At 43.9% G+C, this 23,099-nt stretch overlaps 1 protein-coding gene across 3 annotated transcripts in view; it reads right to left on the reverse strand.

Annotated features, from left to right (window-relative positions):
* Positions 1-2,449: 2,449 nt before the first annotated feature.
* Positions 2,450-23,099, reverse strand: part of NR1H3 (nuclear receptor subfamily 1 group H member 3) — a 29,633-nt gene continuing 8,983 nt past the window's right edge. For 2 of the 3 annotated variants that reach the window (XM_054161454.1, XM_054161452.1), the window contains exons 2-9: positions 13,208-13,455; positions 10,152-10,421; positions 7,024-7,232; positions 6,615-6,794; positions 6,092-6,191; positions 4,444-4,557; positions 3,524-3,618; positions 2,450-3,125 (exon numbers count right to left, since the gene is read on the reverse strand). In XM_054161454.1, coding sequence (XP_054017429.1) covers positions 2,979-3,125; positions 3,524-3,618; positions 4,444-4,557; positions 6,092-6,191; positions 6,615-6,794; positions 7,024-7,232; positions 10,152-10,421; positions 13,208-13,325 — 1,233 coding nt within the window. In that variant the 5' untranslated portion in view covers positions 13,326-13,455 and the 3' untranslated portion in view covers positions 2,450-2,978. The remainder of the gene's footprint in view (positions 3,126-3,523; positions 3,619-4,443; positions 4,558-6,091; positions 6,192-6,614; positions 6,795-7,023; positions 7,233-10,151; positions 10,422-13,207; positions 13,456-23,099) is intronic. The other variant, XM_054161455.1, reaches the window with a different exon arrangement.

The following is a 23,099-nucleotide window of genomic DNA, read 5'->3' on the forward strand; positions in this document are numbered from 1 at the left end:
CCACTTACTTGAGCTACCCAGGCTAACCTGGCAAGCTACTATAAAACTAAAAACTAACTGTACTGATTTGCACTTCAAAACACGAGGATGCAAATATGGTAACAAGGAGCTTATGTTTGATTACATGGTAATGAAAAGGGTAAAGCCAGATGCAGGGAAAATCTGGTTTTCACCACTGCCACCAACTGCAGCATTATGGGTTGTTACCTTGAAAATCCCTCAGATTTACATGCAAATTTTTTCTTCAATGAAATGCACCTCAAAATTAAGAAAGTTAAGCTAAAAAAGAAGCTGATTCATTTTTGCTGCCTCTTCTGATCACTGACAAACTAATTCTTTAGTAAATCCTTTAGATGCCCTGCCACCTTCTAATCCATCCACAGCTAGCTCAAGCTCTGCATGTTACTTCCCACCTCATACTCCTCTGCAGTCTCCTATAAATCTATTCCTATTTCCTCTTGCTTTGTTTCAGTAGTTGCCAATTTAAGAGTACAAAGTGATGCAGAAGCTTCTGCAGACTAACCTGTCTGTGGTGTGGAACCTTGCTCCATTTCCCACTGTGGCAGTGGATCAAGTAGATCGTCAAGTTCTTAGGTAGTAGGTAGTGGCAGAGACAGGTCTCTGCTTTTCCCTTTGAGGTAATGTGTATGGGCAGCTATTCCTGTTGCCTCTTCCATGATGATCACTTCTTACACATTTGTACCAGTTATCAGCTGGGATCCTGCTGAAATCCATTTGAAGGCCAGGGGCACATGGGACGCCAGTTCTGGCGAGCCATGATATACAGAAAATGGAGTAGAGCACACGGAATAAAAGGGCTAAATTCTGACGGTAGCTGCACAAATCAGTGTGAGGTATGTATGGGTGATCTGCAGTCTTCATGACACACACTTCCTTAAACTGACTTCACCTATTTGCCAGCTCTGGCACAAAACAAGGTGCATAGCAAGCTAAAATCTCATAGCAGAGGCCCAAAGAAGCTGTCTGGGTTTGCACTGATATTTCTTTTTCACCATTTCTTGCTTATCCTCAACTTACATACCCACTTCTCTATCAACTCTGAGCTTGTTACATCATAAACTTATTCCACCATCCTCTAGTCTAATGACAGCACATCAGAGAATGTCAAAATCCTGGATTAGGCTTTATTCTTTTATATAAACATTAACATTTCTCAAACAGATTAGTTAAAAATACAGATTTAAACAAGAATTTCTGCAATTGCAATGAGTTATAAAAAACAACAGATTATTTTACAGATTGTTACAAGTGCTTTACAAAGGTGCAGAGTGAAGGCCAGTGGCAGGGGACCAACCTCAAGTGCAAAATGGACACGATACCCTCACCATGGGCAGAGCGCTCAGATACACAGCCAAAAAAAAAAAAAACAACCCAAAAACCAACCCCAAACAAAAAAACCCAACACAAAACGCCCCTCCCCCTCCCCCCCAAACAAACAAACAAAAACCCTGAGCCATGTGAACCTAGGCTCTTGGGATACTCACCGGGCAAGCAAACACAGACCCCTATGATAGAGAAGACTCATGAGACCAAGCTACCAGGATACTTAATGTTACATCTCTGAGATCGGCCGCGAGAGATTGTTTCTTGGAAAAACAGAACGTATTTTACAACACTATGTTTCTGTTCTGTCAGACAAAAATATTGCTGTAAATCCTAGAATACTTATTGATGTGGATACTTAAGAACTTGTGGCATAAATCCAGCATGGATCTCACAGTGCCTGAAGTAAAGAAAGGATAACAGACCCAAGCGTCCCTCTAAAGCAGTTGGCACTCCTCGTACAGGAGGGACTTCCGTATCCCATGACCATCACCAAAACCTTGAGCAAATACCTTGGAAGGACTTTGGCAAAAGGAAGACGACACAAGTGGCCTCGGTCACACACAATATTCTTGCAGGCCACGATCTGACAGTTGTGCAGACCACAGCTTACACAACGCTCACGTATTTCACTAACTGCAGTGTTGCCTCTCTGTCCTTAGCTGATACATCTTCACATCCACCTTGGAACACTTCTCACATGCTCCAAATTCTCAGAAGTTTTTGAGATTCTTTCACTACAATTACCTTGCCTAGGTACCAGTCCATTCCACCTATCCTTCTTCTATTCCACCCCTAAAGACAAAAATCTATGCCCTGATTTGTTTTGCACTAAAGCTTTCCAGCTGTTAGCAAATCAAAGGTAAAGTGAATTGGCTGAGAACCACCAAGTAATAAAACTGCACTGTATTACATTTTTTAAAATCCACTACTTCATGCCTGACATCTTTCTGACGTGCAAGCGCTCCTTACCCAGAAGGCCTCCCTGTTAGACGAAGGGCACTACACGTTAGAGGAGTCCTTTTTCCAAAAGAGGGCCAGAATGAATGGGCAGCTCTAGAGATGAAGTCTCATAATAAAGAAAAAACAGCTACTTCTCTTGGAGTCATGGTAAAGGGCATCACATACAAGAGATTTTATTGATAGGAAACCCAGTGAAACCCCTAGAACATCCACACTGACTTCCCTGAGCTCCTCAGATCCAGGTACACTGGGGACCCTGCAGAAGCCTTTTGAGCTGGGTTACTCCCAACAGAGAGGGTTTGGCAAGTTCTTGCAAATCAATGAGGGAGGAGAGGATCAATGGGCAAGCCCTCAGGACATGCTTAGAGAAGAGAAAGACTCTGAAGAAAGAGGCGTATGTGTATGCTGGGAAGGTCTTCATTTCTACCGTTTTCAGACATTGCGTGTTATTCCTTTGGGGTATGGGCACTACACTGAAACCAACCCCCCCAGCTGATCTGCCCCTGCTTCCTCCCACACAAATCTCATGACAACATTAAAACCTCTGGCTCATCACTCCCTGCACTGCCTAGCCCAGAGTTCAGTGCTTTGGAGAGGGGAGGCTGGCTTCTCATTAGCAAAGGCTGGGAGATGGCATTATGTCAGCACGTCAGTGCCCTGGGAGCATGCAGTCACTCATGCACATCCCATATTTCTGAGAGCAGGGGAGGGAGTTTCTTGTCCTGCAGCCGGAGGGCGAACACCTGTTCGGAGTGGACACTACTCAGCGTCCGCAGACTGACCAGCTTCATTAACATCCGTGGAAACATCAGGCGGTCCTGCAGGATCAGACCAACAGAAAGCTGTTAGTAAATTCACATGAAAGCTTTGATAGCATAGCATAGCACAGCACAGCAGAGCACAGCACAGCACAGCACATAACCACACCAGATGATGCATGGTAACCACAACTCTGACTTCCAACAAGTCTGGCATTCTCCAGGAGGTGGTAGTGTGGAAGAAAGTGAACATTACACCACGTCCCAGAACTCCAGACATACCATGCTGGCTAAAGAATAGAACGTGCTGGAACATGATACAGAACAGCAGGCTGTGACAGTTCACAAATCCTGCACTTGCAACTGCCACCAAACCACCACCAAAGGGAAGAGCATGACAGTCCAGGCAGCAAGAGACCTGCTACAGACAGTACTGCAGGAGATGGTCACACACTTACGTTTGGTCTGTTGATACAAATGTAAGAATGAAGGGCTTCCACATAGGTGTGCTGCAGCCTCTCCACCAGGGACTGGTCCTGCACATTTGGTCGGTCTGCCAAAAAGCAAGTTAGATGTAAGCACATTGTTACAGGCAACTTCACTGAACTTGACATACCTGCCTAACTGCAGTCCCTCAATAGAGTCTCTCCCTGAAATCTCATCTAGCATTCACCCAACACAGCTGAGAGACTCACCCATGGCTGCAGCAGCTATGTCAGCTTCTGTAACTGTTCTTTCTCAGTGATACCAACTGCACACAGGGAGTCCTATCTGACTCACTCTTATAGAGGTGGAAGGCTGAAGAAACCAAACAGTACTACATAAGTGTGATTGGTCTCACATTCCTATCCCAGTGAAGATGAGAAGCTGCCTGTGCAGGAGGGAATGGGAAATACTCTCCAGCAGTTGAGCCAGTCAAAAAAAAGTAACAAACAAAAAACTTCTCTTTCAGGTCACAAGACAGAAAACAGAAGCATAGAGATGGCATTCCTGGCTCAGAGCAGTACTGCCTCACATACAGAGTATCTTTACTTGACCACTAGATGTCACTCATGCCATGTGACCTGCACCAGAGACTTGCACCGAGTACATTAAGGGGACAGTAAAATAGCAATCTCTAAATGAGGAAAATAAATACAGGCTGATTTTTCTATACTTTTTTCCCCATCAGTGGGGAATCTGATTTCATCTGGAGGTGGCACAAGACAATTCAGAAAATAATGAATACCCTAAACAGAAACAGTAACATGCTCCCGTTATCACTAGATCCTACACACCCTCATTAATCACTCCTCTTCAGCTTGTGACCTTCCGTAACTCTACTTTCTTTGCCCTCTGACTCACTGCTGCAGCTCTTCAGATTTCCTTGACTTTTTACCTGCAGAGAAAATGTTGATGGCGATTAAAAGTGCATATTCAGCATCGTTGAGCTGTAGCTCATTCATTCCCTTTGAGAACTCAAAAATGGGGTTAATGAACTCAAACTGCAGACCTGCAACAACAAAAAAAAGAGAACAGGGTGAGGCAACAACAACTGTTTCCTCTCTTTCCCTCCCTCCATCTGGTGGAATAAACTGCAAGAAACCCATTGCAGTATGCCAGTTAGTGGAGAGCACAGGCAGGCAGGAAACACCCCTCACATCATGTTCCAAGAGCCGGTGAAATGTCCCTTTACATCCCACCACTACTGGTGAGCACCAACAACAGCAGCTGATGAGTCAGGCTCCAGCCATAAAATGATGCTATGTCTGGGTTTTCAAAGAGCCTTAAATGCTCCACAGCACATTACCTGGCAACGGCTAGAGGCATGTATCATCAACTACTGGGTAAGTCCACCGAGAAGTGAGAAGCTTACAAGTGTTATCTACACTTTCCACTCACACATCACCATCTCCTTCAAACCCAAGAGCTCCCTTGCTTTCAAAGAATTTCATGTGAATTGAAAATATACAGTTCTTAGAACTCTGAATTATGCCATTTCCTTCAGTTCAGAAAGATGGGAGAGTTGAGGCAGAGCCTGGCTTATGCTTCCAATCACCTCCCTTCGATAAATGCAGTTAGGCAGAAATGCATTGGTATGTATCATCCTAACTTAAGAGAGGCCACTGTCAAATCAGGTCCCTTTCTGCTATGTGCTATATGATCATCCTGAAAACTTCAGGCCTTCCCCCTCACCCCAAAAAAAAAATGTATCTAAGGTTCTGATTTCCTGCAGTACAACCACAACAGAAAAGGATGAGCATGATGGAGTGAATCTTTCTGCTTGCTGCTTGCTTTTTGCTTTCCTAATAATCCAGCGGAGGGGAAAGCTACCAAGAAGAGGATCACAGAGGGAATTTGAACATCCAAGGAACCAAAGCAAAAAGATTACATGAAGGACAGCCAAGCTGCATTTTCAGAAATGCTTTAGATACATACTTCCTGTTACTTCATCAGAAATCACACACAGTGATTTCTCCTGGAAAAACACTCAGAAATCACATCACCACAGAGCATCACATACTGAGCTGGTGACATGTCTAAAGCACTCTGCAGCGATCTTCCGTATGGACCTCACATCAACTGAAACCCTATTGACATCATCACTCAGAGCATGCATCTAAATTAGCAAGTGATACACTTGCAAAGGAGAGAAGACCGGGACTTGATTTGTCGTGATCTAATATGGCTCTAAGACACGTGTCCCACATAAGATCTCTACCAGCAAGCAAGTTCACACCAGCTGCTAACCCTAGCTACTCTCTTTACAGCAAGACTTTCATTCAGTGGGAGTCCAAATTTTCCAAAGCAAGTTCACACCTAACAGAAGCTATGAACTGAGATAGTTTCACATATTAGAAGAAAGAAAGGGAGAGAAAAAAACATAATGAAAATAGAAAGGGTTGTGGGCCTATTGGTCTGGCCCTGCTCTTGACCTCTCACCTAATTTCAGCTTTAAGACACTACATTCTATTTCCAGCAGCCCACATTACAAAGATTCAAGAACACAACACAGGGAAGGAAGAAACACCTGTCTAATGCACCACCTGCTTTGGCGAAGTCATCCCGATTATAGCTCAGGTCCTTCAGAAAGGTGATGCTCTCGATCTCTGGATTGTAGCGCCGAGATGTCTCCAACAACATAACCTGAAACCAGAAATGGGTATACTCGATTTCAAAACAAGAAAGAACATTACAACATCAATGGTTTGCTGAGGGTTAGAGCATCTCCCCCTCAAAAAAACCCCAAACCAAATCAAACCAAAACTAATCCACGATGTCTCTTTCAGAGTGCTTAAAAATTCTAACATAAAATTCTGCTGCATCCTTTGTGGTGTCTGATTCTAGGAAAAGGGAAATACCTGCTTACCACTACCTAGGCTCTTGCCTCATTCTCCTCCACAGCCCTTTGCCATTACAGCCTGGCACCTATAGTAATGGTCCCACAGCTGAAGTCCTTCAGCCTGCCATCCCAAGAGAAAAAAAATGGGATGGAGCCAGTTCTCCAGCGAAGTAATGCAAATTATTTCATCACTGCTTCTATGTGTTGTGGTGGAGCCAAATTCTCACCTCTATGGTAGATGTCTTCAGTAAAGCGATCTGATCTTCCCTGGTGAGCTCCAGGAAGCCAGGGAGCTGCTTGGCGAAGTCCACAATCTCTTGCACAGAGATAATTGCAAGCTCTGTGAAATGAGCAAAACGCTGCTGCCTTGCTTCACGGTTGTTAGGGTCAGGAACCTGTGGCCACGGCTGTGGGAATGAGAAGAGACAGTGTATATATGTGAAAGATGGAGACAGGGCAGAAGGATGAAGAGATAAAGTCAACAGAGGAGGAAAATGAGACACACTGGAACGGCATCCTTTGCCATTCTTTACAGAACTTTAGCCTACAGATACAATGCCTGAAGTATCTCCATTCTTCCAAAGCATTTACCCACAACCACAACTTCTTATTCAAGTACACTGGTAGCGTTTTTACCGTCACTTTGAGCCTGTCTGTGAACGAGCGCTGGTTGCACTGCTGCTGAGCAGCCACGAGCTTCTTTATCATGCTCAACTGTTCAGGCGTCAGCTTGTGGGAAGGGCTTGGTGGATTTGGAGGGTTTGGACGCACCACAACTGTCCGAGCCTGATTGTCTTCCTGTTTCTTCAGTTTCTTCAGCTGGATCTGTTCTTCAGACAGAACATCTAAAGCAGAGACAGCCAGAGATCAGTCATGACAGAGGACCACACTGGAAACCACACTAAACACAGGGTGACATGTTCTGGATGGAGAGGCAGAGATCACAGCCACCCGTGTCTGGTATGTCAGAGTGTACACAACGCAGACAGTGATGCTTAAAATTTGTTTATCCCTCTTTTCCCTTCTTTAAGTTGCTCCTTTGCCTTTCTTTTAATCATACTGTCAGGAAAAAATGTTCACAAAGGACAGTGGCTTCCTCCAGGACACCCTGCAGATCTCAGGAAGATAACATTGACTTTCCCCATTGAGCAAAATGCCCCTAAATGCCACATTGTAACAGATTCTAACACATGCTCTCTTCACATGCCACAGTGCGACCACTGCTGTTATGTTTCCTCCTCATATCACTATATTAACAGCTTGTGTCATTCCATCTTCCTCATGAGAGACCACTCAGTACTGGATGGAGTTGGAGGGCAAAAAGGACAATTTTCTACACAGCCCATCTGCAGCAGATGATAGAGTAGGAACACTGCAAGATAAATAAAAACAGAGCAGCTTTGCTGAGCACCACAAATCCTTCAGGAGTAGGGCAAGAAGTCTTCTTTGGTTGCCAAGTCGAAGGATATGTCATTTAGACATAAGGTTGTATGGAATAAAAGCACTCAGAGGCATGTGCTGTGAAAAATCTTACTGGATCAGCTTACTTACAGGCTGTTAACGAGTTTTAATGGCAGTAACTAAGTTACCTGCAGAATTCATTGACTTGAATGTGGAGGAGGTTTGTTGTTTCTTTAAGTCAAAGCTGCAAAAAAATGAAACCTGCATCCAAAAAAAAATCCAAACCAACCAGACATAGGTGGATTCAACGACTGTCTTCAAGAGAACCATCCTCTGAGTTAGTGATGAATGAACAAAAAGCAGAAAAGGGACTGACTGGAAAACAAACCATGTCTTCAGGAAGAGAGGTTAAAAAATAAAATATATATACACATGAATGAAGCTTGACTTTGCAAACATGAGTGTAGAAGTGATGAAGGATTATTTGCCTGGTTTTTAGGAATAGGCTAACAAGGAAATACGGCTGCTACACAGGAAGGCAGGCCCTGAAACTGAACAAGTACATACTTGCACTGCTCAAAAGAATCATGTTAAACTTTATGACAAGAACTGGAGAACATGGGAAAGTGAGAGAGCATTCTGACATGGATGATAAACAGGATTGGAGAGAAAGATGAACACAGCATATTCAAGATGAGAGCAATCTTTATTCCTAACTTCCAAAAGGGAGGATGGACACCCAGGTACACACACACAACAAAGATTCCAATTCTAACAACAAAAATATTCAATAGAATTACCAAATCAAGGGACATATGTAAGATTAGAGAATGCTACTCAGAGTATTAGTTTAAGAAGGGACAGTACTCGACCAAGTAACTACAGTCCTGCATCTTGGGACTCAGATGCACAAAGATTTTTACAGCCAAGTGCCAAGTTAACAGATATTGCTGAACCTTGAAAACTCTCTCTGCCATCTTCTATACCATATAAAATTCAAAGCAATCTAAGTTACTCAGTTTGCCATGAAGGAACTATTTAACTTAATGATTCACACCGGCTTAAGAACAATAAACTGGCGATGGATAACTTGAGGCTGGGAATGAGAAGAATGTTTCCAACAATTAGAAGGAAGTACAGCAATGAGTTTCCAAGTGAAACAGCTGGAAGAAAAAGCCCTCAGTTTCTGGCAAGATTTACAAGGCAAAGTTGCAGTGATGATTACAGTGTTGACAAGAATTACCCAGCACATATTAGTAACAATGCAAAGATTCCTTTTAGTCTAATTTTCCTGATCTGCCTTCAACATAAGACAATGTGTAAATGCAGAAAAACACTGAGGCTCTCTAGCATCGACCTATAAGAGAAGGGTAGCAAGGTGGACAGACAGCCTTGCTACACAGCTTTTCAAGTAGCTCTCGGGGCAGGGGCAAATAGGGCCATGACAGCATGCTAATGCTGATACAACCAGCATGGCCAAGATACCAATTACATGTTAGGTGAGCTGTTTTTCATGTTGGGGAAGAAAAAGAACAAACAAGCAAACAAACAAAAGAGAATGTTTCCTTGATGCAGCTCAGTGAAACTTACTTTTTGCAGTAGCATTTCTATAGGATGTTTCTAATATACTCTCTATTGCTCACTGTTCTGTGTGTCAGAAAATGAAATTTCACACAGATTTAACATCAACCAAGCATCCATTTGGTCACTCTTGGCCAGCAACAGGATGAAACCTGGATGCCTTGGCAGAGGAGGGTTGTTACTGATATATGATCTGGAATGTTGTTGAATATTCAGAAACTGCAGCCTTAAGGCTCGCATGAGAAAAACAGCAGAGTTCACTAAAGGGAGCAATGAGATAAGGTCTGCACAGAAACAGCTGCAGTGCTGTGGTGCTGTCCTTGACCTCTGTCACAATCTCACAGTGCAAGGCAAAGGAAAAAGCCTGTTGTTCAAGAAGAGTGATCACCAACCTTGCAGTCGTGATCACAAGAACAAGACAGGCACAAGCCTGAGCTTACCGATACAGTTGACAGCATATCAAAAAACTCATAAACCATAGTAGAGAGCCCTTCCTCTGATGTCATATTCCCTTATAAAATAGCATGTTTGAGGAACACAGCAGGGCTGGGGCTCTCAGCACACAAGTGTTGTTACACCAACAGCTTCACCTCGCCACATGATCCCTGCTAAGCTCTTGGTGACTTTCTATACGTTCCACATGCAGTCTGCATGGCTCACAGGTGACCCCCAAGCTCTCATCGCCCACTTCTTTACACCCATAGCCTCCCAGCCCACCCCACCCCAGCAGGCTTCCCGCCCAACGCCACAGGGATCCCAGCAGCACCCTCTCCTGCACTCACACTGCTCCCGCATGCCTGCCTCCTGGCACTTGCGCAGCCGGCACTCCTGACACTTGCGACGCATGTACATGTCCATCTCGCACTTGCCACCGTTCTTGCAGACGTACTGTGCACCCTTGATGACACTGCGCCGGAAGAAGCCCTTGCAGCCTTCACAGCTCAGCACGTTGTAGTGGAAGCCAGAGGCCTTGTCCCCACACACGCTGCACACTTCATTTCCCAGCATCTTAGGGGCTGGGCCCTTCTTCCGCTTCAGGGGGGGATTTTCTACTGGCATGAACAGTAGCAGGGAAAAGGGAAAACAAAACAAAAGAAAAGAAAACCCACACACATGAGGCAAACACGATTGCAGCTGACTGCCCCATTTCTTATAATGACCAGTATCTTCATTCCAATCCCCTGTCTCCCAAACATAGAGATGAAAAGGTCAAGGCTCCCATTTGAGAGACTCCCCTTCTGGGTAAGTGTATCTTCTGCAAACAAACCAACCATTGACATCATCCAAATGGTTTCACCTCAGCTATATAAACAGGCTATGTATTAGCTCAAGCTACATGTTCTTCTGCACCCTCCATCAGCAAGAGTGAGAGTTAAGATACCAATGTGATAAAGAGCGGCAAATAAGTTCAGCTGAAATCCAAGACTGTGAAGAAAGTAGTTTTCTTCAGCATTCATCCCCAGTTCTCTTACTTCTGCTCTCTGCCACACTCATGCACAAGGATAAGGAAAAATGGTTCAGCAGTCCTTCACAGAAAATTAGTGTTGAAACTGACTGTACAAAAAGCAGAAGGAGTAGGAAATCCCCCTAACTGGAACACTTATGCAATCTGTCAAGGCGGAAGACAGCAGCTTCATGGACGTAAGAGCCAATAAGCAGGCGAGCAGCACCCTGCACAAGCTCTGTAAACCTCTGGACTGGTGAAGCCATCATTTTCTCTTCAAGAAGTGTTCCCCACTCCTAAAACTGAAGCACTCTACTGACAGTTAACTTACTAAACGTTGTTATGCTATCCAAAACAGAGGCCCATCTGAAACACCACTGCCTCGCATCTCAGATGGTCTTTTGCAGCAGCTCTCACTTCTTCCTATGTCATTCTCATGGATCTTAATCGTCACTTAATTGTCACATCTTGTCACTGGCTGTGTGTTTTGAAAATGCCTCTGGTCTGCTCAAACTTGTCTCACCTCAGTCATTCCAGTCAAATGCTTACCAATGTTATTTGTATATTCCCTCCCTATCAGCTATCTCACTTTTTGTTCCATTTAATTCTAACCACGCTGACATTTGTCTGCCCTGCACAGCTCAGTGCAAGTGTTTTTCTCTCTGTCAGATATGATAGATTCTTGTGCAGCAGCTGCTCATAAAGATTACAAACAGCATGGCTTGGTAAGTTTCCAGATTATGTTTAGATATGCCTGGAAAGCCTTTACAGTGGAGCTAACTCATAGGGATTGGTTTGCAGAACAAAGCTGTTACATCTCCTAATCAGCATCAGGGTTACAATGGCATGTCTCACTTTTGTACATATGGTTCTAACACTTGAATCTTTACTCAGTTATACTTACTATTCTGCTTGAGGTCCTGAAATGCTAAACAGTTTTAGGTCAGTGTCAGAAATTATTATTAGTGTTGATCACTACATATTGGTTTTCATAGTCTACAGTATCTCGGTGTCAATTTTCAATCCCATTGACTTTACTGAGGTCTGGAGGTCACTCACTTTGGCCTTCACTTCTCAGTGCAGATTGGGCAGCAGTAAAATGTCATCAGAAAGGTTAAGTCTCTAATATTCCTGTCTCTTGTTCTACTGTATTTACCTTCAAACAATCTATTACCAAGAGGTAATATTGGAATGCCTACAGTCTGCCACTACACCTATATTAACTGGTAAAGTAGCTGTGCAGAAGCCTCAAATGATGTTCCTGTTTCTAAAGGGACATCAGAGCAATTCCATGACTGCCACAAGATGGATCTGCCCATCTTGTGGATTTCTTAGCTGTCTTTAAGACATTACATAAATGCCACACTACCATTCCTAAGGCCCTTTTTTTTGAGACATGCTTTTTCTTTGATCTATACAAATTATCTTCCATTTCTGAACACTAACCATTTTAGTTACACAGCTTACTGTCATTTGCTGTAGTCAACAATAATGCAGAAATAATTTGACATTTATCAAGCACAAATGCCATCTCTGCACCTTTAGCTCTCAATAGGGTTCTTCTTCAATAAATCCTCTAGTTATTTCTTTCAACATTTTGTGGCTTTTTCCCTTACATTTTTGTAAGGCATTTATCAACTGTTTTCTTTTCCTGTCCTCAGAATTGTTGACAGGACTTTTACTGGGTTATGTCTTTTTGCCTTTCAACTACCCTTTTTGTTTCTGCTCTACTGATGAGCTCTCATTCAATGTTCAGATCACTTTCTAATATCAGGGACTCCCACTCCCTCATTGTTCAAATTCATTTATTTGTCATATTTCCATTAAGTTGCTGATACTATGCTGGACACCTCACTTATGTTTTCCTTTTGTATTTTTTCCCCTGTTACCCACCCAGAGATGCTATACTACATCTTACAGTTTGTAAGTGTAGGATTGTGTGTGCCAGCAGCAATTATAAAAGCAAAATTTCAATTCTTTTTCCTCATACTCTTTTAACATCACTTAGAGAGGCATAGAAGAAACTTCTATTGTCTTGCTATTATGTGAATCTGTAAGAACCTGTTATTTCTTTGCATCACTAATACTCATTAGATTGCCACCTGCAGCAAAATTTTATTGTTCAGCAGCTTGTGATAAGGCTAATGAAAATAAATTAACTTTACTGCTGCAGAACTAGCCTCTTGAAGGTCAAATAAGCAATGTATTCAACACATTTGTCACCTGGATAAATCCAGTCAGATTCAACTGCCAATATTTCTTTCTATTGTTCGAAACTGAGTGCCTCAAGCACAGCAAAACTCAGTAAAATGTTGCCAGGTTATCAATTCTGCTTGTAGCTGAAAGCATGGATAGCTGTTAGCTTGTATGGATCTAGTAAGAATTCTTCCATACCTGCATGCTCAGGGGGAGTTTCTGAACCAGGGAAGAGCGAAAGTCCTTCCTCCTCCATCTCAAATACACTTGCCACCCTCTTCCCATGATCCTGTGTGCTGAGTTGAGTCGGACCCATGGAGGCCACACAGGAAGGGCTCACTGTAATCTCATCGCTGCAGCATTGTTCCTGCTGAGCAAGGGGCCACAGGCGTCGTACTTTAAGGTCTTTAGTTTCTCACTGCCACTGAAAGTCAGAAAGGAAGTACCTGTGAAAAAAAAAACACAGATGAAAAGGAGGCAAGAGTTCAACTACTGAGGCTATTAATTCCCAAGATCTGTTACAATCTGCCTCACAAGCAAGCTGTGAGATTTTGTTTCCGTGTTTATTAAAAGCAACAATTAACTTGGTTTTATCGATGTTTATTCTCTTGAAACACAGTATTTTAGCAAACTGTGTTAAAAGGTACAAGGTTAGCACACCCAGGCACAAAACTGCCTTTTTACTGCCAAAGTATTTATCAAAGCAGGACAAGTCTTTATTACTGCTAACACCACCAGGGGACTTCAAGTCTGACCACTCCAAGTGTGCAAGAGGGAAATTCCAGATTCTGCAGCTGGTAACCTTTGTTAAAACCCCTAGTAACAAGTAGCTCAGTGCTGCCAGCTGCTCTGGATCTTGTGGCATGTGCTGCAGAACACAAAGAAAACTGTAAAAGACAATTTTGCTACAGTAATTTAGTGAAGACTAGAAAACAACACATTTTGCTATTAACGTCAGTAGCCAAAGAACAATGATGTATGAAAGGCAAAGATGACAAATCCTACCCTCACCTACACCAAGAAATTGGAAGCCAGCATCACACCTACAGGAAACAACCATTACACCATTCTCAAGAAATACACACCAATCTTCTCAGGATAACCTTTTCTGGAACTTGGAAACCATACTGAAAAGTATCTTTATTGTACAGCACTACAGAACCTCCACCTGGAAAGTGAATCCAAAAAAGCCTCACTTGCAACAAAAAAGACCTTATTGGTTTGATTGCACAGACTCAGTGAAACTGATGCAAACTGCTGATGTAAACAACCCTAATTGGACTGGACATGTGCTCAATCAGTTGATCTTAAGTCAGTGATTTACCAATGCAAGCTAAAGGGATTAACTGATTTTAAAAGCAGCTATGGTAAAGGCCTGTACCAGTTTAACTGGAGTGACTCAGCTCAGGACTAGAAGCCTGCCACTCGCTGAAAGACAGGAGGCAACAGAAAGCTGTGCAAGCAGCCCAGAAACAAGAGTATGTCTCACATACTGCAGTGCTGACTGAGAAGCAGCAGAGGACCAGTACCAAATCCCTTATTCCCTCCCCAGCATTTGGACCAGACTGCAACTTTTCTTAGAATGCCACAGTACTACAAACCATGCTCCTCCCAACAGTCACCAGGTATAAAAGCAGTCATACTGTCACGTCTGCTGAGCTCCTGCCATATCCCATTACACTGCAGCAGATAACAGAGGCAGGTGTTAAAAACTACAGGGCACTTGAATTCACGTGACCTTTGTAAACACAGACTCATACTGCCTAAGGAATTCAGAGCTCACTCCCCCTTGGTGCATACAGACACTGAATCACTGAAGAAACAGACTATCTAGGATAAAAACACTGGCAGCAAGTACAGCTCAAAGTTATAGGATGGAAGAAGTCTTACTGTAGAAGACTACAACCAAAGTGATGTGATTTGCAACCAGTTCAGAGAGACTCACAATCTGCAAAGGAACAACATGGCTGTCACAGAATCACAGAACATTAGAGGCTGAAAGGGACTCTGAAAGATCACCCAGTCCAACCCCCCTGCCAGAGCAGGATCACCTAGAATAGGTCACACAGGAACGCATCCAGACAGGTTTTAAATGTCTCTGAAGAAGGAGACTCCACAACCTCTCCGGGCAGCCTGCTCCAGTGTTCTGTCACCCTCACAGGGAAAAAGTTCTTCCTTATGTTTAGGCAGAAGCTCCTAGGCTCCAGCTTACACCCACTGACCCTCAACACAATCAGTCTTTTTAAAAAAGCCTCCACAGTAAATCCTGCAGTTGAAAACCCTGAGGAGAGACACAGAGCACCAGGGTGAGAGAGGAGCTTCACTGAAACAATCACAAACCTGACTTGTATTCCTAGTTCCCTGTAACCTCCTCACTGATGCTGGTATCAGACGTTGCTGGACATGTCTGAGCACAAACCAAGAAAGCCAAGTGTATTGCCTCAGTGCATCTTCACATTCCTTTAGACCATGCAATAGACTCACTCAAACAGTAATTATTGTGCAGAATGTATCACCACCAGCAGTACTGCAGTAATTTTTCAAAGGAAGAGTTTGAGGCCCCCAGCTAAAGGACTGAGTGACATTGCTAAGGCCCCATTGCTTTCACTTCAGCAAACCAGTCTTGCTGCATCCCAGCTATGACTGCAATGTGTCCTGGAAAGCAAAAAAAGCAATATAGCCTGATGGGATTTCAAAACATTCATGACTGACATTGGCAGAGTAGAACTTATCAGCAGGACATCTGGAGCCCAAAGGGGAGTTTCTAAGAGACAGCAGCCTTCCTGGCAATGTCAGAGAAGTCTGCAGCTACCAACAGGATGGGGGAGCATAAACCCACATGCATGCATGGCAAAGGGTAAGATTTATCAGGCACCATCTTCATGCACCCAGGCTCCAACCTTCCCGAAACCAAATGGGCCAGACAGGACAAGCCTCTTGGCCTTCACTACTCCTAAACCAGAACATTTTCAGTTTTGCAGATGTGGTAACAGTTGCAGGCTGAGGAAACTGACCTACCTACAAACAGCACTCTGGTGCTACCTAAAGAAACTTAAACTAGCATTCTCCTCAGGGCCAGGCAAGTGGGGAGGCTGTGTGACTAGGTCAGGGAATTATGTTTTCACTGAAATACACGAGGATTGTTTTCAAATTCCTGCAGACCACAATGAGCTCTGTACTAACAATCCCATTACTAGAGGGTCGTATCTTCCGATTTGCACCACCACTTCAACAGAAAAGGGGATACAAGCCATAAACTGAAATAGGGAACACTGTCTCCTCGACAAAATCCTCTGTCCTACCTCCTACTGTCTGTCTCAACTCTCTTGTCAGTTTTAGAAACCAGGATTGGTCAAGTGACAAAAGATGAAGCAATCACTTCTAATACAGCATCCAGAACAGAGGAACCTGAGCAGACATACTCATATGAGGAAACACATACAGATGAAAGGCTACGGTAAACTATTTTCTGCCAGCCCTTGCCACCCATGTTTCAAGTAAGACACTAAACACTTCTGAAATGTGTCACCACCAGCTTTGCTCTGCTCCATTTCTTCCCTCTAAATTGGCCTGTCTTCTGCCTGGTATTCCTGAATTGGTGTTTTCCATGAGAAGTTTAAGGATCAGGAGCCATACCAGATGAAAGTACAGCACTGTGAAGCAAAGGAATGATCAGAGGAATAGCACAACGAGCACTTGAGCTCCAAATACTGGATGTGCAGAGGAAATGGTAGCTTTTTAGGAAGTTTGTGCACATCTCTGCGATCTGGCAAAACAGGATTTACTGGTCAGAGTCCTGGCTCTAGAAATTACAAAATCCTGCAGCCTTCTGCCAAGGGAAAATATATGGTTATGATTCAGTTCTGTAGTGAATCACAAGCATTCACTCTGCAGCACATCAGCAGGAGAGATCTGACACTTGCATATATGTTAACACGACTGCGCTCGTGCCTCACACAGCTGTGCGTCCAAGGCGCCGTGTACTCGTGCATGGGCCTTACGGGCTGTTGGGGAACAAATACATCTGATGCAAAGGGCTATCTTTCAGAAGTATCTGAAGCAGGCAAGTAACTTGCCATTTTGGCTTCTAAATGTATTCTGACATGCAATAAAAGTGCCAGCATCCCATCTCAATCTACGTGTGAAGGCTGGGCTCACAACAGTACACAGGGGTCTTTGCTGAAATCTAAATGCACAACTCATACAGCAGTGATGTGATCTCAGGTATCAAAAGTTGTCTGCACATCTAAATGACCAAGTCAAAACTCCTGCTGGACTGGAATTTCACAGGACTCTACAGAACCAGCACATAACTAAGCCACTCAGGAGATACCACTGTTCCAGTCCTTCATAAGGAGTGACTTAATGATGCTCCTCCTATACTATCTCTGGTGTGGCAGCCAGAACATTTTCACAGACCTCAAGGAACTGGTACTACCTTGTAGCTGTCTCAGAGAAACAAAGGTTATATCAGTTCCTGTTGGCTCACTCCTCTTCCTTGTCTCTGCATCATCACATTTCTCAAGAAATGCTGGAGCAGCTAGCATGTCTTTAAGCTGGGCAAAAACACACAGAGTAGGTTTCAGTGAGGAGAAAGTTGGAAGAGACATTTGTAACTTTCAAGGCAGGAAAAAGAATCCTGTGCAAATTTCTCACTTGGAAAATAAAGTGGTATTACATGTGAAAACTGTTAAAACTCCTGAAGAAAAATAATCCATTTCAGATTATGAATGGGAAGGACACACCATTGAAGTGCAAGGTGTGCAAAGCAGTGCAATAGGATAGCATAAAGAGTGATTTAGGACAGGATGTCCACCAAAGAACAGTTCTGTCACCCTCAAGGAACAGAGACTAGCCCTGTGCCCCCACTGCAAAACCCTCCCTAAAGAGAACTGCAGGGACACAGTTTGAAATCACCATTTTGACTCCCCAGAAATATAAAGAGAACCCCAAACTGGAAGGACTTTGCAAGCCACTGTCAGTCCCAGGATGATAAAAAAAAAAAGTAAATAAAAAGATACAGCCTCCTAATTGCTTTCATGTGCTGTCAAAGTGAGCTGCTGCTCCTGCCCATGAACAGCTGCTCAAGCATGCAGCAATAGTCTGTGAGCCTTGCAAGTTGCTGTCACTTCTGCCAACTATGCAAAAGTGTCCCACTAGCCTCTTCTGGCTGTGGAGCCTGCTCCTCAGGATAGGCAGCTGCCTTCTGGCCTCTTGCCCCCAAGTTAAGGTTCTTATTCCCACCTGTGCCTCTCTAGCTCCAAGTTTTAGAGGCCCTCCCCATCCTTAATTTGGCTTTAACTCCTGCTGCTGACCAACTCCTTCATTACCCATGAATTTGCTGGTTTCTGGCAGGGTCTTTACCCATGCATTTGTCTCTTCATTTGAACTACCACATCCCTGAGCTTCACTGGTTTCTCATTGCAGCAGAGAACTCTCATTGTGAAGAATTCTTTTGGTTTAGTCTGGTCTCCACACACTGCATGCCACATCCTATGCAGGTCAGGTATGGATGTGTCTGCCATGGCAGAGTTTGGAGAACAACAGCCAAGTGACTAACAATAGAAGAGATGAATACTGGGAAGAGAAGCAGGTAGATGTAACGATGGCATACAGCAGGATGAAAGCTGTTATTCTGAAACATGGAACACCTCTAAAAAAAGAGAAGGAAACTGAAGAAAGCAAAATCAGATTATTACAGAAAAACACCCTAAGCTCTGGGAGGCTGAAGGGCACTCTCCGTTGCTTTCCTTCTAAAATTAGACTTTATATTACAACAGAAATGTAAAGAGGCCTGCAGGCATTTCTACATCTGAACCTAGGCCACACCTTGAGTCCTGTGTCCAGTTCTGGGCCCCTCAGTTTAGAAAATATGTTGACTTGCTGGAACGAGTCCAGAGAAGGGCAACAAAGCTGGGGAGGGGTCTGGAGCACAGCCCTGTGAGGAGAGGCTGAGGGAGCTGGGGTTGCTTAGCCTGGAGAAGAGGAGGCTCAGGAGAGACATTATTGCTCTCTACAACTACCTGAAGGGAGGCTGTAGCCATCTGGGGGTTGGTCTCTTCTCCCAGGCAGCCAGCACCAGAACAAGAGAACACAGTCTCAAGCTGCGCATGGGGAGGTTTAGGCTGGATGTTAGGAAGAAGTTCTTCATAGAAAGAGTGATTGGCTATTGGAATGGGCTGCCCAGGGAGGTGGTGGAGTCACCATCACTGGAGGTGTTTAGGAAGATACTTGATGGGCTGCTTGGTGCCATGGTTTAGTTGATTAGATAGTGGTGGATGATAGGTTGGACTCGATGATCTTAAAGGTCTTTTCCAACCTGGTTAATTCTATCCTGTTCTAACAGGACTTAGATGCTCTTGACCCATAGAATATGCTACTATAAAAAGAAAATGGAAGCAGCAGAAGTTTCAAGCCAGTTCCACCCTAACTCAGGTACAAAGGAATATAGGACTATATGAAATAAAAACATGAAGTGAATTAGGATTGTAAGGTACAGCTACTAGCGATAATTTGGGGCAGAATTTACACAAAGTGCTTTTGCTTTGCTCCACACACACACAAAACAACAACCAAGCAAACTCACACCTTGACCAAGATCTTCAGAGCATCCTATACAGTCCATGGATAGCCCCAGAGCTGGGAACAGGGCTTCCCAAATATACATTAGATGAAGACAGAATGCACTGACTCTATCCCACAGAACTTCCAAGCTCTGTGAAGGAACTCCTCATGGCAGCTACAATTGTTTTGCAAGTCAGCTCTCATGCTCAAATGGCTTATCCAGCAGGAGATGCTCCCTTCCCCCTCTGATCTGCCTCTCATTATTCCTTGCCTAACAAACACTGAGGTTTTTGTTTTGCACCAGCTGTCTGCCTGATCAAAGAGTGCCACTTCAACAGAAGGAGGAAAAGGAAAAGAGTAGAAGTGTGACTGCTTTCAGGGTGGGTAAGATCCTGCAATGGGCTGTACCTCTGTTTCCTCCCCCCATCGCCCAGTGCCAGATGCTCTTGGTGCTTCAGCTAAAGGGAGGAGAAAGGAGACAAGGTTACTGGAGTTCGTTTACACTGCAGACAGGGCTGCTCCCATCTCTCTTCCTGTTTGCATGCAAATATCAGTCTTTCTGACAAAGGGAGAGAGAAAAATGGAGAGAGGGAGGATGACCTTATCGATTCTATGATGGTAAGACAGGATAGACTTTTCCCAGGTTAATGAACTGGAAATGAGTAACAAACTATATCAGGACTGATGTGGCCACCTTGCTGCCAAGAAATTCCCTTAAGGGACACTGACACAAGTTCCATTGAACTCTGGAAAACAGCACAAGCAGGTGAGTCTGGGTAACAAAGCTCCAGTCCCTTTTGCCCCTTCTAGGCTTTCAACTGTCACCCCAGCTTCCAAGCTGCTGGCTAAGGTAAAGAATAGCCACAGCAGGAATGGCAAAAACTAGGGCATGCAAGAAGTTACAACAGCAACATCCTTCCATAATTCCCTCTTTAAGCCATGACAAGTTATCCCTTCTCAGCGGTATCTGGCCAGATGACCTGTGAAGCCAATGTCCCAACACGATGAGCAGACAGAACAGAGCCACTCTGGAGTAAGGCTACCTTCTGCAGCACCCACAAGGATGAACACCAGAACTTGCCATTTGTATCTGAACTGCAATAATCCCCTGTACTGCAAATCCAGCTCATCGACAGCTCGACATCACTATCAGCACCGACCTTCATATGGCAGGCAGCACAACGGAGGCTTTGACAGGGGCTTCCAATAGGGAAAATCACAGCTGTGCTCCTCCCAGCAAGGTGAAACACAGAGCAGAGCAGAAGCCCTCCCCTGCCAGCAGAGGAGCAAAGGGCAGCTCTCTGCCACTCCTTGGTAAGAAGGGGAAGGGAGAGTATCCAGCCTGGAGCCTTATCTGCAAAATATATTTGTCAGCATCAGCTATAATACTAAACTCTCCCTATGGAAACTCACTTTAAAGCAGCAACAGCATTCTTTGCCAATATCACTCAATTTCCCTGAGCAATGAAGCTATTTTCATTCTTCCTAGGGCCTCTGTATTGGCTAATGGTGTAGTCCTTTCACACTTCCAACCACACTACCAGACACACACACATCACTCCCCCTTCCCCCCCCAAAAAAACAACCTCAAACATGAAGAGCATTCAAGCAATCAAGAAAACTCCTTACTACAAAACAATCTGCTAACTAGCAAGACCATGCTTTGGAAAACTGAAGTTAGGAAGTTCTCAGCTCATTATTCCTGCTGCTGATTGGCTCTTACACAGCCTATGTGCAGTGACAACTCACCACATCCTACCTGAAAGCTGAAGAAGAGATCTGACCCCAACACCTCAGTTTCTTTATAAATGCCACTGCATAGCAGCATGGAAAACATGCCTGCAGGCTCTTTCCTTCTGGGTTCCTTCTCTAGCTTTACTCAACCATCAGTACTTTCTTCTACACAATTATACAGAGCTATCCAAATCAAAGCCAGCCACTCTTTGAAGCAACAGCTTTAAGACCCAGAGCTCCCTTAGTCTTCCCAAGGAACAGAATTTGAAAGACACAGGCAATACACGGCGTCACCCATAGCAGAGGGAATGACAGCCACCAGCCAGGTTCAAACCCCTCTTTTTTTAAATGGGGGCTTGCACAGAAGCAGGGTGGGGGTTGACAGTTAGAGAAGCCCCTCACCTCCATAGGAGTACCACATTACAGTATAAAAGAAAGCTCCACCTTGGATCCTACATTCCTCCCTTATGATCCTCAGTCCCATAGATGTTGCGGCCCTGCTTCAGGGAGCACAAAGTCTGACTCACGGCACATTTGAGACATCATCCCAATGCCATCTCCAGACTGAAGCAAGAGATAAGAATTTAAACAAAAATTAAAAGAATCAAGAATGGCTATCCAAAATAACATCCTGACAGCGGAGATGCCAGGAAAAAGGGTCAAATCTAGTCTATGAGCATGTGGTGGTGAGAGAAAGCTCAGTTCTCCCCCACACACAAAGAAACCAGGGATAACTCAGTTGGAGAAGCAGAAATGAGATCAGAGCTATATTTACAAGCAGGATGAGATGCAGTGAATATATACACAATATATAGTATTTACAATATATACAGAAATACACAGCAAAAGAATGTAATACAGAACAAAACTCCCTCCTCCTCCTACCAGGAGGGTCCCCCCGCCCTACCCCCTCTCTCCACCTACTTCCCTTTTTTCCCAAAAAGGGTTAGAGAGAGAGAAAAAAGGTAATTATTAAGGAGGAAATTCTGTTAGCTCTAAGCATATGCAAGAATTATTCTTATCTGTTGGTTCAAGGTTACCTCCGTCCTGCACAGCTGTTGCTCAGAGAGAGAGACTGAAGCAGACAGGCTGAAAAAGACAGACTGAGCAGACTGAGATTCAAACTGAACTAAAACTTAAAGTTGCATTTTACCTATCTACCAATGAAATTGGTTTAGAATATCTTTGTTTTTCAAAACATTCAGCCAGAGCGTTCCAGCGACTGTCCCTTCCTTAAAGGCACAGCCTAAAACGGTCACAAAGCAATAAAAGAACCAACTAGATGACGCCTAGAGAAGAGCACTGCAAGCCTTTTTTTTCTGCAGGCCTCTTTTCTGCATGTACAAAAGTGACAACGATAAATAATCACACAACATACTGGTTACCTGATTATTCCATTAAAAAAAAACCAAAACAAACAAAAAACCCCTCTATTAAACTAGACAGTAAGGGAATCAACACTTCATGACCCACCCCTGTTCTACCCAAGTGTCTTTATCAGCCAGCACCATTAAAAGGTGAGCTCTGCTCAGCTCCCCCAGGCTGTCTCAGCCCAACTTTCAAAATTAGGGTATCAAACTGCTGTTGACTCCTGAGCAGGAACATGGCCAAATCCACCATCAGCACTGAATTATTACTGAAAAATTAAAAGCAGTTAAAAAGCAGCTGTGATATTTTAGCAGGAAAACAAAGGACACACAAAGCTGTAGGACATATCACAGAAAAAAAAAAAAAACAACAAAAAAAGAACTCAGAAGCCCTTGTCCAAACCACCTTCTCTTTCAAACTGGTC

Source organism: Dryobates pubescens, chromosome 5, assembly GCF_014839835.1.
Source record: "Dryobates pubescens isolate bDryPub1 chromosome 5, bDryPub1.pri, whole genome shotgun sequence".
In the NCBI taxonomy this organism is placed as follows: domain Eukaryota; kingdom Metazoa; phylum Chordata; class Aves; order Piciformes; family Picidae; genus Dryobates; species Dryobates pubescens.